The 21,667-nt window shown below is 41.2% G+C and overlaps 1 protein-coding gene across 1 annotated transcript in view; it reads left to right on the plus strand.

Annotated features, from left to right (window-relative positions):
- LOC137379544 (twinfilin-1-like) overlaps positions 1-21,667 on the plus strand; it is a 42,420-nt gene that overhangs the window by 10,635 nt on the left and 10,118 nt on the right. The window contains exons 2-5 of the mRNA XM_068050514.1: positions 10,447-10,524; positions 16,531-16,709; positions 18,494-18,589; positions 21,324-21,428. Of these exons, the coding sequence (XP_067906615.1) occupies positions 10,447-10,524; positions 16,531-16,709; positions 18,494-18,589; positions 21,324-21,428 (458 nt within the window). The remainder of the gene's footprint in view (positions 1-10,446; positions 10,525-16,530; positions 16,710-18,493; positions 18,590-21,323; positions 21,429-21,667) is intronic.

Raw genomic sequence — 21,667 nt, forward strand, 5'->3', positions numbered from 1 at the left:
GAATGACTTTTTAAAAAGTGCCGGCCGCCGCACTGAGGATCATGGCAGGCCTGGATGATTGCTGGTAAATTCATTTAAATTTATTCATTTCATTGATTTAAATATTTAGTTGCAGGTCCTGTCGCCCAATGGCAGGCGGGGGGGTGGGGAGGGAGGCCGCCACGGAGCTTCGCTGCCGCCAGGAGGATCGGTTCGGGCCCTCCCAGCGTCAAGCTCCATGGTGGGCCTCTGCTGCAACCATCTTCTTGCGCCCCCACCACCACCACGGAGCCCGTTGCATGGGCTTGGTAAAAGCCAGGCCAAGTATTTTACGTTGCTGTAATGTGCTAGCTGCAGCTAAGTAAAATTGGCATAGTAGGTTTACAACTGGTTGATCTCGTACTTTATTTACTATTATACAGTACCAAGGACAGAGATGAAACCCAATTGTGTCAAAATGTCGCATTTAAATTGTATTTGAATTTGCTGGTTGTTACAGTGTCAATTCTATCCTTGATTTTTTTAAATTCGTGCCCATTTTCCTCAGTTTTATTTCTTGGAGACATTGATATGTTGTTGGAGTATGATTCACTGGGTGATGGTCGCCTTCTAATACTACTCCAGGTGACTATTATTCAAGTGTTAACCTTGTGTCATGCAGGCCCCCACCTGCCAAGAATGAGGCACATTGGTTTTATCCTATGAGCATTGATTTTGAACTGTTGCTGCAACGAGGAAATGACTTGTTGAACAGATCAGCCGTGGCTGGAAAAAACATTTGCATACTAACAGACAGTGCTTGTGTAGACAAAGGACCATTCCCTGACACATTCAACCCACAATGGATGTTTATTACCGGACAGTGAGGGGGTGGGGAAGTGCATTCCAGGGCCTGTTGGGGTGATGCAATCCACAGGGATCAGGACTGGTTGGACCAGCTGGTCAGATGACTAACTGGCTGTTCCAGGGTTTTTTGAACTGGCCACAGAGAGTTTGAGTCAGAAAGACTGTTTGCTCCTTGACTGAGAGCACCTCTCTCCTGTCTGCTCCCATCTCTTTCTCATAAGCCTCTGAATCCACTGAAGACACATGAACCCCAAGAGACAAAAGTCTCCTACAGCGAACGGTTTTAAGAAGAATACTTGAAAATGAGAAGCAAGGCCTACCTACAATCAGGGACTCTACAGTGAGCTCGAAGAACCTTAACAAAAACTCTTCAGATATTGCCTCAAACTTTTCCACTTTATTTTTCTTCTGTTCTTTTCTGTCTCTATTTGCATGTGTGTATCACATATGCATGCTAGCGTGGGCACGTCGTGTTTCCATAGGCATCAACCGAATTAAAGTTTAAGTGAACTTTATTAAACTTGAAACCTTTCTTCTTTAAACCTAAGAAAGCCTGTTTGTGCTGGTTTCTTTACCTTATAATTGGAAAGCGGTGAACAAGGATTCACCAAGGAGGAGCTAAAACACGGTGTTTTAAAAATTAAACCCTGTTCGGGAAGACCAGGAGAAGGCTGAGCGGGCCCCCTCGACGCCTTTCTCACCTGGTTGTACCACTTGAGTGTCAGTCCCAACAGGCCAACTGACTGGAGAGGTCTGATTCTCTCCTCACCTGCCACCTACTTGCATATACTTGTATTGATGCTGCTATGCACACACTGGAAGCTCTTGCATGTACTGTCCCTAAATGGGGTGCAGCATATGATGAGTATAATCTGGATAGATTTTGAATTGTAAATATACAGTGCTATTAATCTCAAAGAAACCTTTACTGTAGTTTAAAAGGTGACCGTGAGTATAAGGTGAAAGCAAAATACTGCAGATGCTGGAAATCTGAAATAAAAACAAGAAATGCTGGAAATACTCAGCAGGTCTGGTCCTGCTGAGTATTTCCAGCATTTCTTGTTTTTATTTGTGCATATAAGGTGTTCTCACAGCCAGTATATTATGCCATCTCAGCTTGTTCAAGGCTTGTTCAAGCTTGGCAATACTGTAATTAGGGAACATCACAGCTAGTTTAGTCTAAGTGCAGCATTTCTGTTGGGCGTCCCTTTTTAAAGGAACTGCTATCACCTCAATTGGTGTACTCTTGCTTTTAACTATTATTTCCTTCCAAACACCTCTCTCTGCTATTGATGCCAGAGCTGACTTGAATCAGCTTTCCAGGCTGAGGGGGACATTTAGAATTCACACTAGATTAGACTTTTCTATTTTGCCTCTCATATACCGCAGAAATGAACTATTTACCACATAATTCCACTCTCCTGCTCACTCCTTATACACTTTTCCTGTCTTTTAAGTGACTATGTAATTCCCTTTTTAAAGTAAGTTATGAAGTCTACTTCATCAATGGTTTGTGGCAGATTTTTCCACATTCTATCCAGCCTCTGTGTAATTCCATTTTTTTTCTAACCGCCTGTTTAGTTTTTTCTGTGTTCAAGAAATAAAGAGGTAGTGCACAAAATTAATTGGATTGAAAGTTGATAAATCCCCTCGATCAGATGAGCTACATCCCAGATTTTTGAAGGCGGTGGCTATAGAAGTAGTGGATGCATTGGTGGTTATATTTCAAAATTCTATAGATTCTGGAAGGGTTCCTGCAGACTGGAAAGTAGCAAATGTAACCTCACTATTTAAGAAGGGAGCAAGAGAGAAAACGGAGAACTACAGACCTGTTAGTTTGACATCAGTAGCAGGAAAATGTTAGAATCTATTAAAAAGGTTGAGATAACTGGACACTTGGAAGCTAATTAAATGATCGGGCAGAGTCAACATGGATTTGTGAAAGGGAAATCATGTTTGACAAACTTGCTGGAGTTTTTTGAGGATTTTACATGTAGCATAGATAAAGGAAAACCAGTGGATGTGGTGTATTTGGATTTTCAGACTTTCAGGCTTTTGATAAGGTCCCACACATGAGGTTAGTAAACAAAATTAGAACACATGGGATTGGGGGTAATACACTGCAATGGATTGAGAATTGGTTAATCGACAGAAAGCAAAGAGTAGGAATAAATGGGTCATACTCAGGATGGCAAGCTGTTACTAGTGGGGTACTGCAAGGATCAGTGCTTGGGCCACAGCTGTTCACAATATATGTAAATTATTTGAATATGGGGGCCAGTTTAATATTTCCAAATTTGCTGATGACATAAAACTAGGAGGGAATGTAATTTGTGAGTAGGATGCAAGGAGGCTTCAAGGGGATTTGGACAGACTAAGTGAATGGGCAAGAATATGGCAGATGGAATATAATGTGAATAAGTGTGAAGTGATCCACTTTGGTAGAAAAAAACAGCAAGACTTCTTAAATGGTGAGAGGTTGGGAAGTGTTGATGTCCAAAAAGACTTGAGTGTCCTTGTTCATGAGTCACTAAAAGCTAGTATGCAGATGCAGCAAGCAATTAAGAAGGTAAATGTTATGTTGGCCTTTATTGCAAGGGGATTTGAGTACAGGGGTAAAGATGTATTGCTGCAATTTTATAAAGCCTTGGTGAGATCACATCTGGAGTATTGTGTACAGTTTTGGTCTCCTTATCTGGGGAAGGATGTACTTGCCACAGAGGGAGTGCAATGGATGTTCACTAGACTAATGCCTGGGATGGCAGGATTGTCTTTTGAGGAGAGATTGCAGAAACTGGGCCTTTATTCTCTAGAGTTTCGAAGAATGAGAGGTGATCTCATTGAAGCTTAAAAAATTTCACAGGGCATGACAGGGTAGATGTGGATAAGATGTTTCCTCTGGCTGGTGAGTCTTTAATAAGGGGACACAGTCTCAGAATAAGGGGCAGGCAAGCAATTTAAGATTGAGATGAGGGGGAATTTCTTTACTTGGTGGCTGGTGAATCTGTGGAATTCTCTACCCCAGAGGGCTGTGGAAGCTCAACCATTGAACATGTTCAACTTAGAAATTGAGATTTCTGGATACTAATGACATCAAGGGATAGTGGGGGGGAAATGGCGTTGAGGTAAATGATCAGCCATGATCTGTTTGAATGGCGAAGGAGGCTCGATGAGCCAAATGTCCTGCTCCTGCTCCTATTTGCTATGATCCTATCTAAATTGTGCCCCCTTGTTACTGTCTTGCAACCAGTGGAAACAATCTGTTAGACCTTCTAAGTCTATTCTGTTATGTTTTCACTGTAAGAGAATGTCTATGGATTCTATATAGGTTGTTGCTGATTTAGTAGTATTTGTTGACCAATCGCTCCCCCCCAACTGTCTCATTCCTTCTATGACATTTTGTTCTGCTTGTGGTAATATCTGTGGTCTTTCAATTTTTAAAAAGGCATGATTTGTAACTTTTATCCACAGATGAGGTGGTATCTGTGCACGCTGCTTCCAAATAAAGACTGGCTCGGGTCTGCAAATGAAACCTGACCCAAGCTTGACAGAACCACATCTGACCTGAGCCCAACCCGACCTGAGTCCTTTCATTTTTTCCCACACCCGACCCAACCATCAGTTAACCTTGCTTCCATTTTTCACTTTGTTGCTTATCTGCACAAGCTTTAAAAAACTGTAACTGGACTTGAAAGGTTGTTTTAAAAGTACATTAACATTGGAACCACGTACGGGAGGTGGTGATAGAGTGCGTCCGACCGGGCCTGACCCGAGCCCGAATGCCAGACCCGGAAGAGCGACCCAACCTGACCCGAACCCAACACGTGTTGTCGGGTACGGGTCGGGTAGCCATGCTGTACTTCCAAGACTTTATGTACATCACTCTAAGTTATCTGCCAGCAACTGCACAAAAATATTCCTTCTATTCCTGAAAAGCAGTATCTTGCCTCATGTTGTCCCCTTACACAGTGTCACAGAATGAAGAGTTTCTAAGGTTTTTGGTAAGCCATTTTGCCAAATACAAGGAATCTCAACACGATAGATCTTTGAGTGCAATGGAGCCTGAGTTCTGTCTTAAAGTTTGGTATTTTTTTCCAAAGCATTTCTTATGCAAACAGCTTGGTCACAGTGTTTATGAATAGAGGACAATCTCCTGTGGCTGAAATCTGTCTCTGACATTTGGGTCAATAAAGCCCAAATTTAATTATTAACTCCAAATGTGATAAATTGCTTAATGGAAGATATGTACAATTCTCATTATGTCTATCAAATTGAACAACAGAAAATATTAGCGTATTAAACCTTTATGTTCCAGATGCATTTGCAAATACAATGTACAGAGCAATAAGGCAAAATATTAAGCTGTATGAGGGAACTCATACTTGTATGAGGGAACGCAAATCCATCCACAAGGGGTGAATCTGCTCTTCAGAGAAAAGTGCCTTTTCGTTACAGCTTCTTGGAATATTATTGTTACTTTGAATTAATTTATGTTGGTACACAGTCTGCAGTCTTTAAAAGGTATCTTTTGGGATACGATATTATGTCTCCAGAATGTGAACCTCCGCTACCCAGGATCCAGCATGGTTTCATCAAAGACCATTAGCCAGAACTGGGTTATTTATCATGTGGGACTACTTTGATGTGAAGCAATCAGCAATAGAATATTCATAGTTTGGGTATCTTAATAGGCAAGGGAGCATGTCTTCAGACTGCTGCCTGCCCCATAATAAGGGGCTCCTTGATTCAATATCAGACAGTAAATGAAAATTACATTTTCATCTGGAAAAAAAAAATGCTAACTCCATTAACATCCTAAGCATGCTGTTCCAGATGTCAAAAGAAAATCCTCATCAGTTACTCTGTTCCTTTAGTATCTCTGGTCTGTCATTTTGAACTTGAATAAAGGAACAGTCTCCATTTTGAAACCAAACTATTTGAAACTATACAGAAATATAGATGAAAATTTCTATTTTTGTTATACTCTTGGAAAAATTGTAATCTCTGCTCAAGCATAAACCCTAGTGACCAATCATAAAACTTGACCGGATCATATATTCTAACAAAGATTTTGTTTAGAGTTTGCTGTGTAATTTCCTTCTCTTCCCCAATGCGCTCTTTCTCACTCACCTAGCTCCTCTTTTACCTGTTCACTTGCTGTTTCTGTAGCATGTTCTCCCTCTCCTTTCATGGTTCAGAAGAAAAGCCAGGATGGACTAGCACCCTGCCTGCTGGTACTGCAATAATCCCATTGTAACGTTCCTTTTGGATATTGAGTGAAAAAATAAGGGTTGCCATTTAAGGTATTAACATCTGTTCATGGGCTTTTGTATATTAGACATTTTTTTCAAAGAGACTATAACAAAGAATAACGTGTCATGGACAAGCTACTGCATTATATCATTATTTAAGAGTGCGTGTTTTTTGAATGTCCAGTACAAGTATAGATTTCTTGTAAAGCATCTTTAGTGTGTGTATCTTTGTTTTATAGGAAGATAGGAACAGGAGTAGGCCATTCAGCCCCTCGAGCCTGTCCCGCCATTCAATGAGATCATGGCTGATCCACGGCCTAACTCCATATACCTTCCTTTGGCGCATACCCCTTAATATCTTTACTTAACAAAAATCTATGCATCTCAGATTGAAAATTAACAACTGTTCTAGCTTCAACTGCTGTTTGTGGGAGAGAGTTCCAAACCTCTACCACTCTTTGCGTGAACAAGTGCTTCCTAACATCTCTCCTGAATGGTCTGGCCCTAATTTTTAGACTATGCCCCCTAGTTTTAGAATCTCCAACCAGTGGAAATAGTTTATCTTCATCTCGCCTGTCTTTTCCTGTTAATATCTTGAAGACTTCGATCAAATCACCCCTTAACCTTATAAATTCTAGCGAAAACAGGCCTAATTTGTGTAATCTCTCCTCATAACTTAACCCCTGTAATCCAGGTATCATTCTTGTAAACCTACGTTGCACTCCCTCCAAGGTCAGTATATCCTTCCTAAGGTGTGGTGCCCAGAACTGCTCACAATACTCCAAGTGGGGTCTAACCAGGTTTTGTCCAGCTGCAGCATAACGTCTGTGTCTTTTTATACTCCAATCCTCTAGATATAAAGGCTAGCATTCCAATTAGCCTTTTTGATTATTTTCTGCACTTGCTCGTGGCATTTTAAAGATCTATGCACCTGAACCCCCAAGTCTCTTTGGACATCCACTGTACTTAACCACTTCCCATTTAGAAAGTACCCTGCTCTATCCTTTTTTGGTCCAAAATGGATAATCTCACTTTTGCCTGCATTGAAATCCATCTGCCACAGTTTTGTCCACTCACCGAGTCTGTCAATATCTCTTTGCAGTTTTATGCTATCATCTAGACTGTCTACAATGCCGCCTAACTTTGTATCAGCAGCAAATTTGGATATATGACTTACTATGCCATCATCCAAGTCGTTAATGAATAATTGAGGCCCCAACACAGATCCCTGTGGGACACTACTAGTTACATCCTGCCAATTGGAGTACTTACCCATTATCACCACTCTCTGTCACCTACCACACAAACAACTTCCTAACCATGTCAGTAATTTGCCCTCAACTCCATGGACTTCTACCTTAGTTAACAGTCTCTTATGTGGGACTTTATCAAATGCCTTCTGGAAGTCCATATAAATAACATCCATAAACATTCCCCTGTCCACTACCTTAGTCACCTCTTCAAAAAGTTCAATGTTATTTGTCAGGCATGACCTTCCCGTCATGAATCCATGCTGGCTGTCCCTGATTAACTGAAATTTTTCTAGGTGTTCAGTCACCCTATCCTTGATTATAGACTGCAGCAACTTGCCCACCACAAATGTCAGGCTAACTAGTCTGTAATTTCCTTGGTTCCCCCTTTCACCCTTCTTAAAAAGTGGAGTGACATATGCAACTTTCCAATCCAGAGGGACCGCTCCTGAATCTAGGGAACTCTGAAAGACTATAGTTAGGGCATCTACAGTGTGCTCCCCTACTTCCTTTCACACCCTCGGATGGAAACAGTCAGGTCCTGGGGATTTCTCACTCTTTAGTTCCAAATAATTTCCTTGTTACTGATGTTTTACTTACGTTAATTGTATTAAGTCCCTGACCCCTATTGGCTATTAATTTTTTTCGGGACTTCTGGCAAGTTATCTTCCTTTTCAACTGTAAATACTGAGGCAAAGTAATTGTTCAACGTGTCTGCCATTTCCCCATTATCAATGACAATATCTCCATTTTCAGCTTTTAATGGGCCCACATTGCTCTTGACCACCCAGTTTTCCTTTATGTAACTATAAAATTTCTTCTTATTGATTTTGATGTCCCTTGCAAGTTTCCTTTCATAATCTCTTTTCGTAGCTCTTATAAGCTGCTTTGTGATCCCATTCGGCCAGATCTGTGCTGCGTTTTGCATTTTTGTAAGCCCTTTTTGTTTTATGCTATCCCTATTCTCTTTTGTTGTCCATGGCTGTTTTTTCTGTGAAGTGGAGCTTTTTCCTCTCTGGTATATACTCGCTCTGTATTTCGTTAAATGTTTCTTTAAATATTCTCCACTGTTCTTCAGTCGTTTGACCCATTAACAGATCTACCCAGTTTACCGTGGACAGTCTCTGTCCCATCCTGGTAAAGTCAGCCTTACCCAAGTCTAAAATTCTAGTAGCTGATTCGTGCTTTTCACTTTCAAACGCTACCTTGAATTCGATCATGTTGTGATCACTATCTGATAAATGTTCATGCACAGTTAGGCTATTAATTAAATTTGGCTCATTACTCATAGCTAAATCTAATATTGCCTATCCCCTTGTTACATCTAGGACATATTGCTGTAGGAAACTATCGCGGGCACATTCCAGAAATTCACTGTTTCCAATCTATGTGTAAGTTAAAATCCCTCATTAATACTACTCTGCCTTTGTTACACACTTGCCTAATTTGTGCATTTGTACAATCTAACACCTCAGAACTGCTACACATTTTATGTCTACTTTAGTTATCTTTGGGTCACTGACACATTTTACAGTTTTGCTAAGACTGAAAGACATAGATGAGCACATTTGGGGGAATCAGTATTTTTTGATTTGTAAGAAAATATTGCAGTATTTTGCATCTGACTTTTTTTATTTTGGGAAATGTGCTTGAAACTGAAGTGCGCATTATATGTAGTGACTTTTGCAGATATAATCTGGGAAAAATGTATGTACACCAAAAATAGTTACAGGTGACATAGACCAATCTTGTTTGGGGAGAAGGGCATAATGTCATCATCTTATGGGCTTTTGTCTCCTATGCCCAGAAACTGCTTTGTATGTTGAGTAGATGTTGCACATCTAGAGCTTAATTTTGTTGGGCTCCATGGTGGGAGGTGGTGATAGAAGATCGCAGCGGCAGTGGCCCGCCATGGAGCCTGACGCCAGGATTGCCGTCGGCATTGGGGCGATGGAACCCAACTTTAAATATTTAAATAAACCTCATGAATCCATTTACCGACAGTTTCCCGCGATCTTACCGGCTGTCCGAGACCTTCCGTGCAATGGGCGATGGTGGGTACCGGGTTCAACTCTGTAGTTTCTGTGCAGATCTGGCAGCCCTTTAAAAATGGCACCAGTACCTGCGCAGAGGCAGCCAATGCCATTCATGGTGTTGCTGAGGCTGTCTCTGCCACGTGATTGGTGGGGGTAGCCCGCCCTGCGTATTTAAATGAGCCGCTGCGTGCTACATTGCGGCGGCGCGTGGCCCGTGCATATGGGCCGCCATTTTTTAGTGGCAGCGGGAGAATAAAATTCAGCCCTAATGAACTTTTTAAGGTATGATTATCAGGGGAAATGTGGAACAACATTTCAAATTTTGTTTACAGACTAGAATTGCTTCATTGTAGTATGCACCATTTAATTAAAAAGCAAGTAAGATGCATGCAATTACATGACCTTCTGGTCAGTTATTCTCTGTGACCTTGCCCTATCAACGCCTTCCCTTTTGTTATCTGTTGCCCACCCCCGCTTTACTTACTGAAAACCTATTACATTTCTAGCCTCTGCCAGTTCTGATGAAGGGTCACTGACCTGAAACGTTAACTCTGCTTCTCTCTCCACAGATGCTGCCAGACCTGCTGAGTATTTCCAGTATTTCTTGTTTTTATTTCAAATTTCCAGCATCTGCAGTATTTTGCTTTCATTTACATGCAATTACAGCTGGGTGCTGCTTTCAATTTCATTGAGTGGTAATAAGCAGGTTATTGATGCAGCTAAACATCATTATTTCCCCAATTTTATTAATGGCAGTATTTTAGGGAGAACATGAGTCATGTGGTGGTCTTTTGAGCTTTGTAATAATGTTGGCCATGGTGAAAATGATTGCTGTCACCACCATGAGCTAACTAGTTTCTTCTGGGTTTTTTTTGGTAATAACAGCTAATTACGAAACAACTTTTCCAACATAGTTCTTTATTTTTATGGCCTTTTCTGAACTTGAAAAATACATTGGACTTTTGTGATTAATGCACATACTTGTGTGAAACTGTTAATCTTGTATATATAAATAACATTCCTTAACCATAACTAACCACATTCTGGAAGATACATTCTATTTTTGTTTTTTTTTTAATGCAGCTTCAAAAGAGTTAAAGGACATCTTTGCCAGAGCCAGCAATGGAGAATTCTGTGTTTTGAAAATTGTGATTGAAAACGGTATGTTGGTATGGATCTAGAACCTCTGAATTCAACAAGTGCCGTTGCAGAATAGGCACACGCATTGGTTGTTCTTAACACTAACTCATACATAGAAGACCTATTCAGTTCACAGTTCTGCAGAGGTGCTTTGTTAAAATTATTGTTGTGACTTGCTTCGTCTCTACTTGTTCTTCGTAACTTCCTGCCATATGACTCCAAGTAGTTATACCACTGATAAATACAGTGGGCCAGAAATGCTTGGCTTGTATTTGCACTGAAATTACACTGAAGTTCATGCTGGTTTCTGCACCGATCTTGCAGACAGAAATTTATGTAAACAGTTGCTGCAGTGCTTATTTGCCTATTTCAGAACATAAAAACTGGTGTAAAATAAGCACAAATGCAGCATTAACAATAGGATAAATATTATTGGGCTGCTGTCTTCTGCCATGGTGCCTCACTCTCAGAGCTTCTTGCCTCTCTGCTCCTCTTCGTCTTTCATTTTTAGATCAGCAAAAAGGTTAATAGAAAAGAGAATCATAGACAACTGAGATGGCAATGGGAAATGTTTTTGTTAAGGTATGTCAAGAGTTAGAGGACTATCAAAAACTGTATTGGGTGATTGAAAGATGCTCAGGAACAGGTTAGAAAATACTCTCAAGGTACGACAGAGTATCTAATCATGCTACATTAGGAAGTGAAGTAGCTTAAACACTGCATTTACAGTACTGTACCTTTACACAGTACCAGAAAAATATTTTAATTAGTACTACATATCTGTACATTACATTACACCACTTCTCTTACCCAAGAGAGCTCTACACATGTGTTTACATGACTTGGAACTATATCACCATTCCTTCACTGTCGCTGAGTCAAAATCCTGGAACTCCCTTCCTAACAGCACTGTTGATGTACCTACACCACATGGACTGCAGGGGTTCAAGAAGGCAGCTTATCACCACCACCTCGAGCAGTTAGGGATGGGCAACAAATGCTGGCCTAGCCAGTGATGCTGACATCCCATGAACGAATTTTTTAAAAAAATTATTTACATGCATTCACAGAGCTCCCTTCCTACAGGAAGGTTTAATTACCTTGAGCAATTTCACGGGATCCCTGGTTACTTGTTAAAATCAGTTGGGCACCACTGTGGAATTTCACACTTGAGGTTCCAATCTCGAGTACTGTTAGACTATTAACTGCAGGGCAGGCCCTTCCTCTGGATTTATGCTACAGTTTTGGAGCCTCTACAAACGAACATTTGCAGAAACACTAACATAATGTAAGCACCTTTCGATCCTCATATTTGTAAACTTTTTCTAAGTATATAGAAGTTTCCATATTACTTTGTAATATCATGACATCTATATTCTTCTAATTTGCATGTTTTTTGCCCAATGTTTTCCTGCATCATGCATCTGCAACATTATGCCTCAGCTCATCATTTTTATGTTAATAATGCAAGTACAGTTTAAAAAATAAGTTATCCTTTGCAGTGTCCACAACTGACCTGATATAATTTGCAGGTCCATATTCCTATGGGTATAGGCAAAACAATAAGTACAAAATAAGACAAGCCATAAACAGTTTGTAGAAATGTATGGAAGTTTGTCATTATTCCAAGATGCTTGGGTGCACTTTTGGCACAGCCATTTTTGTATAGCATCAGAACTCATCCATTTTTGTGCCAGGATTTTGTGGATAGTGACAAAGTGGCAGCTCTCACCGCTGATCTGAAAGAAAGCTACACAAAAACATCAAGTCAAAAGGATCTCCAGGCATCCAGCAAGGGGGATGTCGTCATCAAGCAAGATAAGCAGCCATTCTCATTGAGGTATTCTCATAGACAGCAAACCAGGAAATAGATTGTACTGATTATCCATCACTTTTGGGGCAGCACAGTGGCGCAGTGGTTAGCACCGCAGCCTCACAGCTCCAGCGACCCGGGTTCAATTCTGGGTGCTGCCTGTGTGGAGTTTGCAAGTTCTCCCTGTGTGTGCGTGGGTTTCCTCCGGGTGCTCCGGTTTCCTCCCACATGCCAAAGACTTGCAGGTTGATAGGTAAATTGGCCATTAGCAATTGCCCCTAGTATAGGTAGGTGGTAGGGAAATATAGAGACAGATGGGGATGTGGTAAGAATATGGAATTAGTGTAGGATTAGTATAAATGGGTGGTTGATGGGCGGCACAGACTCGGTGGGCCGAAGGGCCTGTTTCAGTGCTGTATAACTAAACATTTTCAATATAATTTTACAGAGAATAAAGTAAATGGAGCATAAACATGGGATTAAGGTAGAAGCTGAAATATCATTAATTTAAAAACAGCTTTTTTTATTTTAAGAACATAGTTTTCTTCATCATAATGGAGAAATTTGACATTCCACAAATATAAAATCTGTTTTTCAGGGGCGGAGAGGTTTTTCAGCAGTAATTATGAACTTGATATGCTGTTAAAAACCCACATACCCCTAATTCAACGAGATATAACTTTTTCAAGGGTTTTCACAGTGAGATTAATAGAGTCAAAAGGCAAGTTCTCATCAGTTCACTGATTTCCAATTGATTTGCATTCTGCAAGGACTGCAACAGTGCATCCTATGGGGAAGCATAGAATCACTGACAGCAACTTCTGGATTTCCTTGTTTAACTGTGCATGTGGCTGGATTTTCCTTCTGTGGTCAGGAACCCTATGTTGGGAGAACTTCCAGGTACCAACCATGCACCGTGTTGGAAGTGGACCCCTGAGGGCATGCTTGATGTCCAATTTAAATGGCTGGCAGGCTCCCAAGACTGGAGACCTAATAGGCCCTCCAGCAATGACACTTCGGCAACCCCAGTGTCCGAAATGGGAGCTGCCGATGTTTTTCAGAGAGAGTGGGTGCCTCCGTCTTGAGGCATCCTCTGAAAAATCTATAAAAATAGAAAAGGTCACAGCTGCCAGACTAGCAATGACCATCGCTGCATAGTGGCTCTGCGGGAGGTGGGGGTGCAGTTTGAAAAGACCATTGGAGCCTTGGCACACTAGTCTGCCACTGGGTAGCTGCCGCTTCTCTCTGGCTGTGTTTTGACCACCAAAGGGGAAAATTCCAGTTGGCACAGGAGAGGGCCCTTAATAGGCCCCACAGCGGCCTTTATTGGGTACCCGTTGTTTGTGGGCAGGTAGCCATTCTGCCTTGGACCTGTCCTTGAAAATGGCAGGTGGCAGACCCGTGCCAACAAACAAGCATGCCTGCTGGTGGTCAGAAATTCTGGGCCTGGCCACCTCTGGTCCTGCTCCCAGCTGATGATGAAAATCTTGGCCCAGAGTTGTTGTCAGTTTCAAAAGAGTAATGACGGCAAACACTAACAATTTCACCATCATTACTACCACAAAATCTGAGCCCTTGTTTACAGTTGGTATTTCTGAAATTGAAAGTGCTTAACTGAAACAGCAATGTAATTACTTGGAATCGTGTAGGAGGAAATTACTAGACACAAGTCTATACAAAGCAAGTGACAGCAGCAATTTATTAAACTTAAAATCTATCAACTAAAAGCAAAAATACCATTTGTACTGGACAAAAACTGAAGACATTGCAAATCTGAATGGTGTTGTTGGTTCTTGGGCAAGAGTAGTTTAGTCTTAATATTGCAACACTAACATGGATGTATTTAACACTTTGTTTATCCTAATGCACTCTTGACTTTCTATCCATTTGCAGTGCCAAAATATTGCATGTTTGTTTGAGCAGAGATCACTTGTATTTAAGACGTAGAAATATAGCCTGTTGAAAAATGTGAACTTGCACAAATGGTGCTGTTGACCGATCTGTTTCAGACAGCCCATGTGGTCCAGCTGCAGAAAATAATGTATTGGGTCTGTTCCTTAAATTGGCACAGGAGGAACATGATAATCAACTGGTTAAAAAGTAGAAATCCTGTTATTTGGGAGGCATTTCATTAGCTGTGTGTTCATTAATGTTTTGTTACTTTCTTAAATCTGGTTAACAATGAATTTAAAAAATAATTGCCAACAGACCCATCATGGGTTCTACATTCATTTTTGTTTGCAGGTGGTTAACAGTACCTATGCAATTATTGGTCAAAACCTAACACCTTTCAGTGTGTATTTTTGTGCCCTTCAAGTATCAACTGTCGAACCATAGCGATTTACAGCATAGAAAGGAAGCCATTTGTTCCAGCTCTTTGCTAAAGCAATCCAAAACTAATCCCACTGCCCTACTCTCTTCAGTTAGTTCCTGAGGCCATCCTAATTAAAAGCTTTGCCTGGCTTCGAATTCACTTCACATCCTGGGCCTGACTAGCAAACCACTTTAAAGCAAGCTGCAACCTAGAGGTGCATTTTTAAAATTCACTGATATCCAGTTCTTTCTTTGGAAAAACTGTCAAAATAACCAGAAATGTGACATATTTGCCTCCCCAGGGGCAGCTCCTTTATTTGTGAACTCCATGGTTTGTTTGCAGAAATCGTGTGTTTCTTACTAGGTCTGCCACTATACCTGCCAATCCTTTCCGATCCAGGAGCCTACATTCTGCATGAAGAGCTGCCTAGTAGATGCTGACCTCTCTGCCAGGCACTTCTGCTGTGCTAGCTACAGTTCCATTTACTATGTGGTGAGCTCTGTATGGTCTGGCTCAGTATCAGGTCAGAGCTTGCAAGTTTTTAAAAAAAAAAAGTAAAATGTTTCCTCTTCTCTTCCAACTGTGTACCTTAACTCCAATTTCAAATGTTCATATCTTACTGCACAAGGCTAAATTTTCCACTTGACATGTGAAACTATCAGATTTTATGGTAGTTTTTTTTTGTATTGGCACGTGCTAACCAGGATTTGAGGCAACTGCTGAGACTCCTTTTAGTTGCAGTCAGCACAGAGAGGAAACCCTTGCTTCCATCAGTCTACCCTAGAGTTGAACTCAGATCCCCAAATTTTTGATATATTCCAGCCTAATGTTAGGTTGATTACTAAGTGTTAATCTACCAGTGATGTGCTGCAACCCAAAGTGCTTCACAGCCAATTTTGAAGGGTCATAATAGTGAGGAAAAAGGGTAGCCAATTTACACACAAGGTCCCACAGAAGCAAGATAAATGACTAATTTACGATGTTGGTTGAGGATTAAATGTTAGCCAGAACACTGGGAGAGCCCCCTGCTTTTTGAAAATTTTGATGGGATCTTTCACGTCCATTTTAGATGCCAGACCGGGCTTCAGTTTAATATCTTATCTTAAAGATGGCACGCCCAATAGTGTCACACTCCATTAGTACTACATTGAAGTGCCAGCCTGGGTTATATGCTCTAGTCTCTGGAATGGGGCTTGATCCCACAACCAATGCCATTGAGTCAAGACTGACATCTACAAAGGATAAATGGGCATAACTAAACCATTACTGTACTCCATTGTTCTATCACTAAAAATGCATTTGTATAATGCATTAGAAACACCTTAAAACATTCCAGATTCACAGAATTAGTTTTGAAGGGCAATGACAGGAGAATATGGTACCTATCCTATTTATCGCTAGATCCTATGAACAGCAATCAAATTAATCTTTCTTTCATTATTTGGTTATAGGTGAAATATTAGCCAGGACACCAGGAGAACTTGCTGCTCTTTTTGAATAATGCCTTGGGGTTATTAATGCTCATCTGAACCACTGGAAAAGGCATACAGTGCCTCAGTTCATTATAGCACCCAAAGGAGTGCACCTCCACAACTGTAGCATTGGAATGTCAACCTGGATTATATACTTAAGTTCTTCAGTAAATGTTGTACTGGAAACATTTTGATTTAGACATGAATGCTGGCAACAAAGGCAAGCTGACACAGACTAATTTCAATGTCTGTGTGCAGATGGTCAAATCTGTTCTATGTTTGAACTCCAATTTTAATATGTAAAACAGTAGTGATTGACAGATGGTCAGTCAGTTCTGGCATTAAAGTGCACTGAAGGTAAAGTACAGGGGTGGGTTTTGCATTTAATTTGTAATTGCTCTTGCTAATAAGTTAATTACTCATTACAGAACAGCTCACGGTGGGTGCAGCCAGAGAGTCGGTTACCAGCTGGGACCAGGAGTATGATTCATGCATCCTTCCTCTTCTTGAGGAACATCAACCTGCCTATATCTTGTATCAATTGGACACCATGAATGCTCAGGGATTTCAATGGCTCTTTATTGCCTGGTCACCTGACCTTTCACCAGTAAGGATTTGGTTGTCATAAAGATGAAGGAAAAATATGGTTAAATATAGCATGCTTTTGAGAGCAAGTCTTCCAGGAATGAGTCACTTAAAGAAAAGTTTTCTTCTCCCCAATTTGTTTGGAAGATGTTGGCTGTTACTAGGGTACAGTCCATGAGCAGCAACAGCCCTCTGGTACATTGTCCAAGTGCCCACTCTTCAGACGTGAATCAAGATAGTGAATAAGCGAAGGCTATTTTACCACAGAGGATATCTTGGCATACATCCGCACACCACTGAAAGTCCACAAACTTGCACTTTCTAGTAAGATTTACAGGTTAACAATTGGCAGTTGGGATCCTGACTGATTTTCTCCGCGCCCCCCCCCCCCCCCACCTCGCTTTTACCTAACTCTGGTGGCACTCGTTGCCTTGGTTGAGATCAGTCAATTCAGCGGGAGTCTGAAATTCAAACCTGAAACCTTCTCATCTGTACAGTCAAGTGCTACACTGGATGGTGCCTTTACCCAGTAGGCCATTCAGAAAGTTATTGCTTTATTGTAACAAAATGAGTAGCTAGAATTGTGACGATACTTGGTTACCTTGTTTTCATTTCGATAAAAGAGATGCAAAAATTTGTTACATCATAGTAAATAAAGCTTGAAGTTTATTACAATGTACATGATCTCATAAGGGTAACAACTGAATTGTTTATCACGAGAAGAATATAATACAACCTGGAGTGTGCAAATGATGATCAAGTGTTTTTTTTATCCATGTGCATGGGGCATTTGGAAACTTGCCCCTCAGCTACCGTGAATTTCTTAAGCAGGGATATATTTCATGAATATTGCAGCACATTAATACATCAAATAATAAATTGCTCCTGGTTTAGGACATTGTATGCATTTTAACAAGTTGCTTGTTCTCTCTATTTTCTTATAAGGAATGTTCACATAATACTTGTCTCAGTACCTGATTATGTGGCATTGGTGCAATTCTGGTCACTTGTATTTCGGTTATTATAAGAGATTCAGTGGCTTATTTACACTCTTTTACTTTGGAGTAAATCTAGTGGCAGACATCTTGGTGTAATTTATTTTGGATCATTTGGTGTAAATGACCCTAAGACTAGTAAGTGGTTTGAGTATGTCATTGGTGCTATGGAGATGGGGATCTTTTTTTCCACCCTCTTGCATATTTCCCTGGTCCCAAACCACTATCATCTTTTGAACGTTGGCTGCTAGGGGTTGTGTAACTATAGTGTCTGTTCACTTGCTCCCTTATTAAATACATTCAATTAAAATTATTTACCTGTTCTACACCTTAAAAAAAAAAACAGCTCAAGAAAATAAATAAAATTTAGCACTAGGATGTGGGGTCATTAAATTTTCAGGACTACCTTTATTGTAGAAATGGGAATTCATGTGTACAGTACCCTAGAGTGGCCTATGGTGCTTTTCATAAAAAGTTTATTTAGTTTAGTCTTACTCCCATTGGAGTTGCATATGCAATATCCTCTTTTTTTCAGTACCAAGATATGCAATTTGAATGATGTGTTTGCCTTGCAGCATTAACATAGCATTTACAAATACAAGGATGCATTTTTAGTGTTTGCAAATATGAGAACAGGCTTACTTGGCAAAACGTGTTAGTCTGAATGCAAATGCATGATTTTATTTAAATTGATGAATATCTCCCATGCAGAATACTGCTATTTGATTGCCACTGATATCTTTTCATAAGGAACTAAACCTAAGTTCTTAATGTGTAGCATCTTTCTCAGATATATGATGGTATTTTGCAGGTTCGACAGAAGATGTTATATGCAGCAACAAGAGCAACATTGAAGAAGGAATTTGGGGGTAGCCACATCAAAGATGAAATATTTGGAACAGTAAGGGTATGGATCTAGTTGACTTTTCTATAGTTGCCCTATTTCTTTGTCCTCAAGATATGGGTGACACTGGCAAGAGTGTATTTACTGCCCATACCTAGTTGCCTTAAGATGGCTTGTTTCACCTGCTGAATGTAGATGTTGCATCACTAGGAAGGTGGATTGTGTAACGTTAAACTTTAATCATCTAATAGTGTAATCTAACAGTCTAACTGATAATTAGACTGGACTCCAAACATTTGACTTTATTAAGCCAGTGAGTTCTAGCTGCACTTCGCTGTCTTGCATAATTGAGAAGGATTTGTACCCATACTACGAAAGAGGAAAGGGTCAGGTCCAATCATCATAACAGAATCATCTACCACTTGGACGAAGACTGTGTAATTTGAAGAGCTATATTTATTCTACAAAACTAATTGAAATGTTAAGAGTGTTGTGTCAAAGTAATTATCGCTTATTTCAACTGAGCTGATATGTTCGTACTTGGGTAGTGATACATGAGTTTCTTAGAACCAGTTCAGCCAAGAGGCTCTAATATGTCCCTGGCAATGGGAGACCCAAGCAGGTCAACCTGTACTCCAGGGCACTGATTTTATATTTGACCAGCTAGCCTGACTCATTGATGTAGCCAACAGGGATAAGCCTCTCACTGGAGCTGAAATTCTTCCTACTGGTTTACAGGGTTATCTGGAGCTCATTATTCTATAGGGTCAGTGATCCTAGCTTGAGAAGCAACAGGAAACTTAATACTCTTAACATAACCATCCCACCAACTACATTCCCCTTCCTGGCTACTGTCACTGTTTCAATTAGACAGTTTGCCACCTCAATGTTTGAACCTGTGTTTTTGACCCAATAACATCTCCCTCACAAAGCCTGCCCACCTTCACCTCTAACATTTACCCACTTCTGTCCTATGTTCAACTCATTTACCACTAAATCCTCACCTCCAAACTAATTTATTCAGATGCTGTTCTGGATGGCCTCCCATCCTCTATCTTCCATAAGCTAAGACCTTGCCCTATCCCATATCAAGCCCTGTTTACCCATCACCTCTAGCCTTGCTGACCTAAATTGGCTCCTGATTTCTCAATGCCTCTGCCAGCTGTGCTTTCAGCTGCCTTGGTCCCTTGCTCTGGAATTTCTTTACTGAAATCTTTCACCCCTCTCCTACAAAACCCTCCTTAAATACTGTGGACTGGATTTTATGAGGCCCCATGAGGTGGGATTGGAGGCGGATTGGAGGCGGAGATCACGAGGTATCCCCACGGATGGCGGGGCGGATGACCCATCACCTAGCAGTCTTCCCAGGGGCAGGATGGCCTGACAATGGCCTTCCTGCCCAGAGGCCAATTGACGCCCTCAAGAGGCCTATTAATGACCAATTAAGGGCCTCTTTTCCCCCCCCCTGCCACTGGGATCTTACCAGCACGGGGGAAGGTTACCTTGTAACATGAGGCGCCCTCCCACCAGGCTTTGTGGGGGGGGGGGGTTCCTCCTCTGTGGACAATTTGTGCCCGTGGAGGACCCCCACTGGGAACCAGTGCGCCCCCAGGACCCCCTCCCCCTCCCTTGCCCTGGACTGCAAGACCAACCCCCAGCCCCCCCCCCACACCCCCTCGTTGGGGCCTTCCTGACTAGCCCCAGTCACCGTGCCTCACCTACCTCCTTGTCTGGGGTTCCAGTCTGGGTCAGAAGCCTCTGAAGTACTGGCAGTGGCGACCGCTCCTGGTGGCATTGCCAATACAGCTTAGCTGCCGGCCCTCTGATTGGCCAGCAGCTAATGGAGGTGGGATCCCTGTCGAAATGGATGCGGATCCTGCCTCCTAAAACTTTCAAAAGACTGGAGGATCACACGGGCGGGGTGGGGTTGGGTTTTTGTTGGGGGGTGGGGGGAAGGCGCAACAAGGCAGAACCGGGTTCGGCCCAGCGCCGGGAGCCCCACCTCCAGCACAAAATCCAGAGCTATGTCTTTGATCAAGCTTTTTGACATCCTTCCTAATATTTCCACCTTTGGCTTGCTCTCTGTGTTTTTCTTCTATCTCTGTAAAACATCTTCTGATACTAAAGGTGCTAAATAAATGAAAATTGTTGTAAGCTATGCGGTTTTAGCTGGTTAAATTTCATCAGTACTATTGCAAGTTCTTAAATTCCCAGGGCTAAGGTAGGAGTGGTGTCCCTATGGGGAATGTACGTGAGATTCATAGGCAAACAGTATTCCTATTTATGTCAATTTCTCAGTGGTTTCATTCGGAGACTTTTAAGCATGGTGATTTTCCACACATTTTAGATATCTGTCTGACAAAAAAAACAGAATTAAAGAGTTAAAGAGCTTCCAGTTCAACTTGCTCATTCTCAGCTGGAATTTCTTGGCACCAGATTGATGAAAATTTGGCATATTGTACAGGAAAAATGCCCGATTCCTCTCTCAACTTCTTAAGTCTTAACTGGATTGTGAGGAGGGCACAGAGTTATTAAGTTGGGCAGAAACTATTTGAAAAGTTAGTTACCCCAAACTACTCTGAAATTGCTTCGTCAGTCTACAGAGCTACACTGCCTACCTCCTCATCTGAGGAATGGGGGACATATCTGAGGAGTGATGTGGTTGGGTTTTGGTGGGGGGGGGGGGGGGGTGCGGGGGGTAGTGGTGGTGGAATGGGAAGATGAGCAAAGTGCTTTGTGAAGTTGAAGAATTTATTGAAGAGGCCAGCATTTATACTTTCTACTTCTGTGTTTGTAGGAGGATGTTTCCTTTAGTGGTTACAAAAAACACCTTGTTTCACAAAGATATCCTGCCCCACTAACTGCAGCTGAAGAGGAGCTACAGCAAATCAAAATGAATGAGGTGGTAATAATTGCAATGTACAGATCCCAGTTTTTCAAAATTACTGTTTGACCAGTATCTCTGCTTAGATGTGTTTTGGATTAATGCTGGTTGTGCTGCACAGGCGTCATTGTGATATTTATCTACTTTGTGATATCAAATGTAAATAATATAACTGACCTTTCCATGTCTAAAACCCTTTACAAAATTATCAAACACAGCCATACAAATTAACTGATTGAAGTTGCCATTTTTAAAAA

This window comes from Heterodontus francisci, chromosome 18 (genome assembly GCF_036365525.1).
Source record: "Heterodontus francisci isolate sHetFra1 chromosome 18, sHetFra1.hap1, whole genome shotgun sequence".
NCBI lineage: Eukaryota > Metazoa > Chordata > Chondrichthyes > Heterodontiformes > Heterodontidae > Heterodontus > Heterodontus francisci.